Below are 11,454 nucleotides of genomic sequence, written 5' to 3'. Positions count from 1 at the left end.
GGTGAAACCCCGTCTCTACTAAAAAATATAGAAAAACTAGCTGGGAGAGGTGGCGGGCGTCTGTAGTCCCAGCTACTCAGGAGGCTGAGGCAGGAGAACGGCATAAACCTGGGAGGCGGAGCTTGCAGTGAGCTGAAATCCGGCCACTGCACTCCAGCCTGGGCAACAGAGCGAGACTCTGTCTCAAAAAAAAAAAAAAAAAAAAAATCAGAGGTGATGGAAACCTTGAGGGAAGCAGGGCCTGGAGGGCCAGTGTCCCCTGTGTCTGTGAGACACTCCAGGAAGGAGCGGAGCGGGCCTGGGCTGCAACCTGTCCCTCCCAAGGCCACCTGCAAGACAAGGGCTGGAACAGGCTGCTGGCAGAGACCCCCAACCCACAGAACACTGGCTCCCGGCTGGAGAAGGAACCGCTCCAAAGCAGAAAGAGCAGGGCCCGGAGGCTAAGGAGCAGGAACTGAAGAGATTTACAAAGAACAAAAAAGGCTGGGCATGGCAGCTCTCACCTGTCATCCCAGCACTTTGGGAGGCCAAAGTGGGAGGATCTCTTGAGGCCAGGAGTTTCAGACCAGCCTGGGCAACACAGTGAGACCACATCTCCACAAAAAATCAAAAGATTAGCCAGGCATGATGGCATGTGCCTATAGTCCCAGCTACCTGGGAGGCTGAGGTGGAAGGACTGCTTGCGCACAGGAGGCCAAGGCTGCAGTGAGCCTGGATCAAGCCACTGCACTCCAGCTCAGGTGACAGAGTGAGATCCTGTCCATATTAAAAAACAAAAATAGGCTGGATGTGGTGGCTCATGCCTGTAATCCCAGCTACTTGGGAGGCTAAGGCAGGAGAATCGCTTGAACCCAGGAGGTGAAGGTTGCAGTGAGCCAAGATCATGCCATTGCACTCCAGCCTGGGTGACAAGAGCAAAACTCAGTCTCAGCCGGGCGCGGTGGCTCACGCCTGTAATCCCAGCACTTTGGGAGGCCGAGACGGGCGGATCACAAGGTCAGGAGATCGAGACTATCCTGGCTAACACAGTGAAACCCTGTCTCTACTAAAAATACAAAAATTAGCTGGGCGCGGTGGCAGGCGCCTGTAGTCCCAGCTACATGGGAGGCTGAGGCAGGAGAATGGCGGGAACCTGGGAGGTGGAGCTTGCAGTGAGTGGAGATCGTGCCACTGCACTCCAGCCTAGGCGACAGAGCAAGACTCTGTCTCTAAAAACAAAAACAAACAAACAAAAAAAAACAAAAAAAAACTCAGTCTCAAAAAAAAAGAAATTAAAAAAAATTAAAATAAGGCTGGGCACATTGGCACACACCTGTAATCTCAGCACTCTGGGAGGCCAAGAGAGAGTTCAAGACCAGCCTCGCCAACATGGTGAAACCCTGTCTCTAATAAAAACACAAAATTAGCTGGGCGTGGTGGCACATGCCTGTAATTCCAGCTTCTTGGGAAGTTGAGGCAGGAGAATTGCTTGAACCCGGCAGGTGGAGGCTGCAGTGAGGCAAGACTGCACCACCAGCCTGGGTGACAGAGTGAGACCCTGCTTCAAAACAATAAATAAATAAATAAATAAATAAAACATTAAAAAAATAGAACAGAAGCACAAGGAGCTGCAGGGGACTGAAGTTTGTGAACTCCGTGAGCTGGAGATGCCAGGACGGCAGTCAGAAGGTGAGGAATCCTGGAAAACAGGAAATGCATCCGAGGCCGGAGACTTTTTCAAACGGTGAATTTAGAACTGCAGGGCAGGGACTCACGAAGATCCCTGGATGATTCTCAAACAGATCGTAAGTTATGTCAGTAGGCCCAACGGGGTGGTTGGGGCAGACTGAGCGAGCTCATGGGACAGGGCTTCCCGTCTAGCCTCCGACTGTGGCCTGGCATCCACGGGTTACCTTGGGGGTCCCCCGGCAGGGAGGACAGAGCCTCTTGGTGGCTCCTGTGAGTGACCTGGCAGATGCCTGAGCCAGGGTAGACAGTGAGGAGTCACCGGTGGAGATTTTGCTGGTCCATCTGATCTGGTTGCAGCCTGGATGAATACAGCATGCCTGTCTGACCCCAAGCAGGGCTCGTCCCTGAGCTCAGATATTTGTTTCCTTCCAGAGGGGAAAGGCAGTTGGGGTCAGGTCAGCAGGGCACCAGGCAGAATGCACCCAGCCCCAGGTGGCAGTGTCACCTCCTGAAGGAAGAATCATTACCCCCTCAAAACAGCTACCATGGTCAATAGGGACTTCCAGGCTTGGGACACAGCCTTTCCTGGGGACAGCAGGTTAGTCAGACAAACTCTACCAGAAGGCCTTGGAAGAGGACCTGGGCCAGGGAGCGTGTGTGCGCCCAGTGAGCCTGAAACTCCCTGCTGCTCCCGCTCCCTCAGGAATCCCAGTCAGTGGGCAGCTCCCAGATACACGGTGCCCCTTTCTGGTCCCATCCCAAGGGATCCTTCCACCAGCAAAACTGAGGCCGGAGGGCATGGCAGCCCACGGGGCCATCACACTGGGCATGTTTCCCGAAGCAGGTGTGGAACGTGCCCTGTCTCTGGCCTCATGGTGGGCCCACAGCCTGGGGGCTGGCCTTGGTCATGGGCCAGCTGAGACAGAAATCCTCTGATCTCTCCCAGGTTTGGCTGAAAACAGGCGTGCCCAAGAAAAGGAGGCCACGGGTCCTTAGAGTAAGGCCCTGGCCGTTCCAGCCAGTTCATGGGGCCACACCCCCTGCACTCAGCAGTGGCACCAAGGGGTCTGCAGCCTGAGGGTGGCTGCCAAGGGCTGCCAGCACTGGGCCACACCTCACCAAGTGCAGTGACCAGTGCTCCAAGCTGGCCCCGGCACTCCCAGTCCCCATGTCCACAAGCCCCTCCTGCCACTTTGCCCAGGTCCCAGAATACCCCACTTAAGAACCCCAGAGGAACAGCTGATACCCCAACCCTGCAGATGCCAGGTGCATCCCACACCCCCCCACGCAGCCCCCTGGCCGGGCTTAGGTTCAGGGGTACTTGCAACGTGAGCCAGGGGTGGCATCGCCGGCTCCAAGGCTCCCTCGGTTTCCCATGCAAGTGCTGAATTTCCTGCTGTCTTCAAGAGGGGCCAACACTGAAAACGGGCAGGGTTCACACTCCAAACCCACCCCTCTAAACAGGATGGGCCCAGGTCCTCCACACCGCTGCCGTCCACCAGGCCTGGTGTGGGGTCTCAGGACAGGGCCCTGCACCCAGGGGACCCGATGAATGTCTGTAGACTCTCAGATGTCTGCTGAGGGGGCAGGAACAAGCCTCCCATCCCATACCAGCCCGGGTCCCCGCGCTGGCCCTGCAGCCCGGCCTGAGCACGGCACTCCACACACTGCCCGGATCCCCGCGCTGGCTCTGCAGCCCAGCCTGAGCACGGCACTCCACACACTGAGCTACACAGTGTATTTTTCTCAGCAACCACCAGAGGCACATTCACCGGTGGCACGTCCTGGTGGGCCTCCCGGTGCCCTCACCAGGCAGCAGCCGCCCCTCCCGCCCGCCACAGTAGGTCTGTGCGGCCTGTCCGGCCCCGCTGCCTGGCGCAGGCGGTTCTCCCAAACGGCTCCAGTGGGCACCTGGTGCTGGGGGTGGAGCCAGTGGCCACAGGAGGGCGGGACCTCGCCAGGGTCCCAGGGACCCCTGAATGCAAGTCCTCTGAGCTGGAGCTACTCCAGAACCACCGTGCCGCCCACCGCTTCCAGGGCCGCCTTGATCTTCTCTGCCTCGGCTTTGGCGACATTGGCTTTGATTTCCTGGGGCAGGGACTCCACCAGCTTCTTTGCCTGCCAGAGAGAGCAAAGTCAGGGACTGAGGGGCCCTGGGCCGCCACAACGGAACCTGCCTCAGAACCCCCACCGCGGTGCAGACCTGGACGAGGTTGATGCCCTGGATGTAGTTCTTGATTTCCTTGATCAGCTTCACTTTGTCCACGGGGTTCGCCTCAGTCAGGCGGACGGTGAAATGTGTCCGTTCTTTCGCTCTGGGGATATCTTCTTCTACCGCCTTCGGGAGCAGGAAAGAAGGGGGGCCAGGTGAGAAAGGATTGGGGGGAGCTAGCACCTCCACTGCTGGGCCACCCCATTCTAAAGCCCCAAAGGGAGGTGCCAGGGAGGCCCCAGCAAAGCCTGGAGTTAGAAGTCATGTCTCCCAACTCGTCAATCCTTAACCAGCTGGTGCTTTTTCTTTTTTTTTTTTGGATGGAGTATCACTCTGTCCTCCAGGCTGGCGTGCAGTGGTGCCACCTCAGCTCACAGCAACCTCCACCTCCCGGGTTCAAGCGATTCTCCTGCCTCAGCCTCCCAAGTCCAGCTGGTGCTTTTCTCTCTCTCATAGTTAGTCAGAGGCAGATTTGCCCAATAACACTTTGTAAACATGCCTCGGCCGGGAGTGGTGGCTCACGCTTGTAATCCTAGTGCTTTGGGAGGCCAAGGCGGGTGGATACTTGAGGTCGAGTTTGAAACCAGCGTGGCCAACATGGTGAAACCCTGTCTCTAGTGGTGCGCGCCTGTAATCCCAGCTACTCGGGAGGCTGAGGCGTGAGAATTGCTTGAACCTGGGAGGCGGGGGCTGCCGTGAGCTGAGACTGCGCCACTGCACTCCAGCCTGGGTGATAGAGTGAGACTCAGTTTCATAAATAATAAATAAAAACATGCTTCACAGTCCTTCCCTCAATACTCTACTCCTGTCTCCCTTAGAAAGCGTAACTTATGAGACAGGAAAAAATGACACCAAAGTGCTTTGTAGATAAAAAGAGCGTCACTCCTTTCTCAGCCATGCCACAGTGCACATGTAACGACAAACTGACAACCTGCCAGAGGACTGATGGGCACACCGCACTTCTGACATGGCGCATGGAGACCCAGCACCACCGGGGGGCAGGGGGCTGCGTGTCCCCACAGCCTGAGAAGGCCATTATAACATCTCCTCCATCCTCAAAAGCAATCCAGTTTATACAATAGGCTCTACAGTAATCCCAGCTATTCTTACCCAAACGCTCGGCCTGAATCTAATCAGCCTTTAAACTACCTTCCAGTTCTCAGGCATGAGAGTGACGATGCCCCATGGCCACCCCATGCATCTGGAACGTGGGATACTCTACAGGACACGACCTGGTTCCCCAGTGGGGGAAAGGGGCTGAGAGGAGGGCTCTGGCGGAGAGGTTTACAACCCAATGACCAAATGCAATGGGTGGCTTCAAGTTCACTGGTTTCCCTGCAGAGACTCAAGGACAGAGCTGCCTATTACACCTCTTCGCCTGCGCCAGCCCCTACCCTGCTGCTGCTCCCTCAACTGTCACACACCCTCTTGCCTGGTGGCCCTGGTGCCTCCCCTTCCTCTGCCAGGAAGGCCGTGCTTTCTTCTGCAATGTCTGCCTCCTCTTTGAAGCCCACCTTGAACTTAGAACTCTCCCTCCCACTTGAGCTTCTTCGTGGAGAAAGGGTTGGGGGGAGCTAGCACCTCCACTGCCGGGTCACCCCATTCTAAAGCCCCAAAGGGAGGTGCAGGGGAGGCTCCTCCTTTTCTCCACAATGTTTACAACGTTCTATTTGGTATAATTTCTTCCTTTCTTTTTCCTTTTTTTTTTTTTGAGACGGAGTCTCGCTCTGTCGCCCAGGCTGGAGTGCAGTGGCCGGATCTCAGCTCACTGCAAGCTCCGCCTCCCGGGTTTACGCCATTCTCCTGCCTCAGCCTCCCCAGTAGCTGGGACTACAGGCACCCGCCACCTCTCCTGGCTAGTTTTTTTTGTATTTTTTTAGTAGAGACGGGGTTTCACCGTGTTAGCCAGGATGGTCTCGATCTCCTGACCTCGTGATCCGCCCGTCTCGGCCTCCCAAAGTGCTGGGATTACAGGCTTGAGCCACCGCGCCCGGCCTCCTTTTTTTTTTTTTTGAGACAAGGTCTTGCTCTGTTACCAAGTTGGAGTGCAGTAGTGTGATCTTGGCTCACTGCAACCTCTGCCTCCCTGGTTCAAACAATTCTCTTGCCTCAGCCTCCCAAGTAGCTGGGATTACAGGCGCCTGCCACCACACCTAGCTAATTTTTGTATTCTTATTTGTTTATTTATATTTATTTATTTAGTTTGTTTGTTTGAGACAGTCTCCCGGGTTCAAGCTCTTCTTCTGCCTCAGCCTCCTGAGTAGCTGGGATTACAGGCACATGCCACCAGGCCCGGCTACTTTTTTTTTTTGCATTTTTAGTAGAGACGGGGTCTCACCATGTTGGCCAGGCTGGCCTTGAACTCCTGACCTCAAGTGATCCACCCGTTTCGGCCTCCCAAAGCACTGGGATTACAGACATGAGCCACCACACCCAGCCTTTTTCCTCTCTTAGCTTAGTGTCTGTTTCCCTCCATTAGAAACATGGCCTCCACATGCAAAGACTTGTACAGCCATGGCAGGGGGTAGGTCCCAGGAGGCTGCAGGAGGCCAGCACAGGTGTGCAGGCTGCAGACAATGACGGCAGCTGCAGAACCTGAGATAAGGGACCATGGCACACGAGGCCATAGGCGAACTAGGCACCACAGAAAAGCCTCTTTCTGCCCAGGACTCACCTCCTGGGCTGCTGCAGCAGGGACCGCCCCAGGCATCACACCACCCATCGGCACAAGCCCAACATCCTGGATCTTCAACGTTTTCTGCAGAGACAGAGAACAGCATCCACAGCTGGCCCTCACACCAGCCAGAACCTACTGAGGAAGGACAACTCGCCCGGCATGGACCTTGCACCTGGACAAACACACTTCTGACAATTTACCAAACTCCCAAAATACACCAGGAACAAAACACAGGGCCTCCCAAACTTCCAGCCCCTGGGTCTGTCTCACCCTCTCACGATACCTTCAGGAGCTCGTTGAGGTCTGAGATTTCCAGGAGAGTGAGGCTGGCGATGTCCTGGACCAGTTGCTGAATCTTGGGGGGGTACTCCTTGGGGGCGTTATCCAGGGGTGCACCCGCAAGGGCCTCACACCTCCGATGGCCGCTACTCCTCATATGTCGGATGGCACAGACGCATGGCACCTGTCGCCTAGCCCCCACCCCCAATTCAAACAGACCTGTCAGTCCTGGAATGGAAGGGGCTGCAGAGACCAGGGGGACAGGACAGAAGTGGGGGACTGATGGGTGCTGGTAATCACTAGGGCCGGAAATTACCTAGCTCCTTGGTCCCAGCCCAGGGTTCTCAGACCTCCAGGGGTCCGTATTGGTAAGATTTGCAAGTTAGTTTAAATTCAAAGAGCCTTAGAAAGCCACGTGTTTACTTGCAGCTATACCACTGAAACCTCAAGCTTCTGGTGTGAATGAACTACATTAACCCAGCGGTGGTGAAACGATTACTTATGTGCATCTTCCTGAGCAAAGCCTCCCAAAACGTGGGGCCCCCTGGCCGCAAAACGCCGCACCCACGGATGGGCCTTTGCTGCGGAGAAGGCTGAGGCCGGGGGAGGAGCAGGGAATCGTCCAAGGTCATCTGGGGCCGACACCGGCGCTTTCCATGGCCCAGGAAGGAAGGGACGTGCGCACCGGGAGGCCTCCTCACCGGCCCCCGGTAGGATCCCCAAGCCCGGCCTGGCTGCTGTAGGGAGGCCGGCCCCACTGCCCGCCTCCGCCCGGATCGACCCCTCAGTGCCCGCCCGCCCCCTACCCTGCCCACCGGCCCAGTCCTGGCGCCCCAGGATCCCGCGTACCTAGCAAGGCGGAACGCAGCAGCCCGAAGCCCAAGGCAAGGCCCCCACAGGGGGCGAGCGGCCGCCGGTAGCATCGGTCCACGGCTTGGAAGGTCACACGCGGTTCCCCGGGAGGAGGCGACGCTCTAGCCGCCTCGGCCGCCGGGCATTCGAGCTGAGGAGCGACGCTCTAGCCGCCACGGCCGCCCGGCATTCGAACTGGGGAGGGACGCTCTAGCCGCCACAGCCGCTGGGCATTCGAGCCGGCAGTGACGCTCTAGCCGCACCTCGCGCTAGCCTCGTCTCATCCTGAGATTACCCACAAGGCCGCGCGCCGCGCAGACGCAAAATCGTCGTTTGTCGCGGCAGGTGGGTACCGGGCGGCCCTCTTCCCGCCGGGTTTTGGGGTCGCGCAAAGGAGCGACGGGGACTGGGGGCTCCGGAATCACGTGTTCTTTCTCCAGAGCTCACGGGTTTCTGTCCGTGCGCGATACGAGCGAACGTCGCGGCCGAGGCTGGGGCCCCGAAGCCCGCGGTAACCCGCGTCTCCATCCCGCTCCAGGCCACCAGTGCCGCCGTCGCGGGCGGAGGCGCGAGCTCTGGGCCTTGGCGCCTTCGCAACCGCAAGCGACATCTTTCCTAGCTAAAGCCCCAAACGCCCAGGTGGCTTCCTGGGAGAGCGCGGCTGAGCCTCCGCCTTCAGATCAGAACAGGCGGAGCCTCCAGAGGCAGCCTGGGCCCAGTGCCTGCTTATCCTGCCGGCCTCTCCACACCTTTCTCTCTCCGCTCGACTTCATTCCTTCCTGCCCGCCTCTCCACACCTCCTCTTTCCCTCTCCGTTCGAGTCCATTCCTTCCTGGAAAAGTCAAAGCCGCGCCCCCCTAAGAGGCCTGGATGTGAAGGTGCGTGAGACGCCCTGGCCTCTGGGTGCAAAGGCCGGCGCCTGCCGCTTTCAACACTCGGGAGGCGCGTTTCAGCCCTGCCAGCCCCCGGCCGCGGACTCGGAGCGCTGAGCCCCCACCCTTCCCAGCATCCGGCTCCCTTCCCAGGAATGAGCAGCACTCGGGAACCTTCAGCGACTATACGGAGGAGGCGCCGAGCCCAAACTCCTCACCAGCCACCGGCGCGGTCAGTGTAGAGCCGCGCAGGGCACAGGTGGACCCTGGCACGCAGCCTCAGGGAGGGACAGGCTGGACATGACCCTGCCCGCAGCTGGGCCATCAGCCGGACCACCCGCCGCCTGAGCAAACGCTGATGCAGGGCGGGCGCGGTGGCTCACGCCTGTAATCCCAGAACTTTAGGAGGCAGAGGCAGGTGGATCACCTGAGGTTAGGCGGTCACGACCAGCCTGGCCAACGTGGTGAAACACCATCGCTACTAAAAAATACAAAAACTAGACAGGCATGGTAATGGCGTGCACCTGTAGTCCCAGCTACTCGGGAGGCTGAGGCTCAAGAATCGCTTGAACCCGGGAGGCAGAGCTTGCAGTGAGTGGAGATCACCACTTCACTCCAGCCTGGGTGACAGAGTGAGACTCCATCTCAAAAAAATTAGTAAAAACAACAACAACAACAAGAAAAAAACCGCTGATGCTTTCTGAAATAGATTTTATTAATCGTTGTACCATTCTGGGGCACTGGAGATGACAGCTGAGAAGCAGAGAAGCTGGAGACCTGAAGCCTCCACCCTTGGCTGTGGCTGCCGAGAGAGGCCCCTGCAGAGGGAGCCCCAGGCCACACCCAGACACCACAGCCAGCTCACAGTGGGGCCAGAGGGCACAGGCTGCTCGGGGGGTGAGGGTCCCCATGCCTGCCACCTCTCACAGACCATAACCCACGGGGCTGGGGGCTTCCCCTGGGAGAAGGTCCTTCCCTCCCACCTTCCCTCCCCGTGGCCCAGCCTTGGGGAAAGAAAGCAGAGACCAACTCGGGGACTGCAGTGGGCTGAGGACAAGAAGGGAGGTGGACTTGGGGTGAAAGCCCCCCCTCACTCGCAGAGAAGGGACACTACCAGCAGTAGAGGACAGGGAGGCGGGACGACGGCAGTTAGAGACGAGGCGTTTTGGGTGAACTGTAGTGTTACTCCGGACGTGAGCACGGCCTGGGTCAGTCGAATGAGATGAGCTGGGCCTCGCTGCCCTGTGCCGGCGGCCCCTGCGCTTGTGGCTGCTGGGCCACGGGGGGCTGCTGCTGGGGGGGACCGCCAGAGGGTGCCATCTGTGCAGGAGGAAAGCAGGAATGGCCCTGGGAGGAAGGCTTTTGTCCCAGCAGAGCCACAGACCCACAAGAGCTTCTAATCCATGTCCACCAAGTGCAACTTACGTGGCCTTTGGCTTTCGAGTAAATTAACGGTTTTTCTGTCTACACTTGTGGACACGCATGTCTGCCCTAAGACTCGCGTCCTTGTTCTGTCTGCTGAGAAGGGGCCTTGGGTATGCGTCTCCCCATGTGAGCAGGCGTACAGGACAATCCCCACTGGGGCCAGAGGACCCACTGCTAAACCATGAAGGCTGAGGGTGCCCCGTGGATGCTGCCGTGAGGCCCTGGGAATGGCTCACCTGCTGGTACATGGGCTGCTGCCCCGCGATGTAGGGCTGCTGGGGTGGCAGAGACGCGTCCTGGCTCGGGAGGGTGGTCATGAGATTCTGTTGCAAGAAGATGCCAGATGTGAGAAAGCAGCCCTGTGACCAGGCAGGCGGGGGTGCTTCTGGCTTGCAGCAATCCAGAGGCGACCACAAGGAGCGCCCAGAGCGTGGAGGGCGAGGAGCAGAAGGAGTGGAGCCCACCTAGTGCCCGCCAGTCTCGCCAAGGGACCCTCAGCATCATCAACTGCTCCCCCACCCCAGCCCCAGCAGAGCCTGGAGGTCGCTGTACCTGCATGTTGTAAGGCTGGTAGCCCATGGAGACCGACTGGCTCCCCATGTAGCCCATGGTGCTGGACTGCGGAGGCTGAGAGATGGTCGGGAGGCTCTGCGGGGCCTGGGAGGCCACGTTCTGCGGAGGGAATGGGTGCTGTGGGAGAAGGGGCTGGCAATGGGGCTGGCCCTGGCAGGAGGGAAGCGGCCTTCCCGCATACCTGGTAGCCCGCTGTGGGAGTTGGCTGGTAGGATGAGTAGGCGGGGCTGGCGGTGGGTCCGGCCTGGGCCTGGGGAGCCGCCTGCGCCCCAGTGGCCCCTGCTGGGTACATGTAGGCGCTCACCATGCTGGGATCTGTGACAAGACGGGGGAGATGGTTCAGCCAGGGCAATGGGGAGTGAAGTAAGGGACGCCCAACTCTTCAGTTTTACTTTTTTTTTTGAAAGAGAGTCTCCCTCTGTCGTGCAAGCTGGAGTGCAGTGGCGTGATCTTGGCTCACTGCAACCTCTGCCTCCTGGATTGAAGCGATTCTCCTGCCTCAGCCTCCCGAGCAACTGGGAATACAGGCGTGCACCACCACACCCGGCTAAGTTTTTGTATTTTTAGGAGAGACGGGGTTTCACCATGTTTGTCAGGCTGTTGTCGAACTCCTGACCTCAGGTGATTGGCCTGCCGTGGCCTCCTGCGGTGCTGGGATTACAGGCATGAGCCACCGCCCAGCCAGGAGTTTTCCTTTTTGTTGTGACTTTTGGAACCAAGTTCAGGTTTCATGTTTCTAAAAAAAGGAACATAGGCCGGGCGTGGTGGCTCACACTTGTACTTCCAGCACTTTGGGAGGCCGAGGCGGGCAGATCACGAGGTCAGGAGATCGAGACCATCCTGGCTAACACAGTGAAACCCCGTCTCTACTTAAAAATACAAAAAACTAGCCGGGC

General features: G+C 58.3%; 2 protein-coding genes across 4 annotated transcripts in view; both read right to left on the bottom strand.

Moving 5' to 3' along the window:
* The window catches only part of MRPL12 (mitochondrial ribosomal protein L12), a 30,088-nt gene extending 21,103 nt beyond the window's left edge, over positions 1–8,985 (bottom strand). The window contains exons 1-7 of one of the 3 annotated variants that reach the window (XM_011960977.1): positions 8,486–8,985; positions 7,912–8,437; positions 7,686–7,866; positions 6,841–7,027; positions 6,555–6,638; positions 3,872–4,006; positions 3,389–3,786 (exon numbers count right to left, since the gene is read on the bottom strand). In XM_011960977.1, coding sequence (XP_011816367.1) covers positions 3,670–3,786; positions 3,872–4,006; positions 6,555–6,638; positions 6,841–7,027; positions 7,686–7,759 — 597 coding nt within the window. In that variant the 5' untranslated portion in view covers positions 7,760–7,866; positions 7,912–8,437; positions 8,486–8,985 and the 3' untranslated portion in view covers positions 3,389–3,669. The other 2 variants (XR_001003921.1, XM_011960910.1) reach the window with 2 other exon arrangements.
* A 269-nt stretch (positions 8,986–9,254) lies between these two features.
* Positions 9,255–11,454, bottom strand: part of HGS (hepatocyte growth factor-regulated tyrosine kinase substrate) — a 19,908-nt gene continuing 17,708 nt past the window's right edge. Inside the window, exons 19-22 of the mRNA XM_011961131.1 lie at positions 10,740–10,873; positions 10,538–10,657; positions 10,222–10,308; positions 9,255–9,880 (exon numbers count right to left, since the gene is read on the bottom strand). Of these exons, the coding sequence (XP_011816521.1) occupies positions 9,770–9,880; positions 10,222–10,308; positions 10,538–10,657; positions 10,740–10,873 (452 nt within the window). The 3' untranslated portion in view covers positions 9,255–9,769. The remainder of the gene's footprint in view (positions 9,881–10,221; positions 10,309–10,537; positions 10,658–10,739; positions 10,874–11,454) is intronic.

This window comes from Colobus angolensis, unplaced genomic scaffold (assembly GCF_000951035.1).
Source record: "Colobus angolensis palliatus isolate OR3802 unplaced genomic scaffold, Cang.pa_1.0 Scaffold1, whole genome shotgun sequence".
NCBI lineage: Eukaryota > Metazoa > Chordata > Mammalia > Primates > Cercopithecidae > Colobus > Colobus angolensis.
Note: the sequence above shows the minus strand (reverse complement) of the source record. Positions and strands in the feature narration are given on the sequence as shown.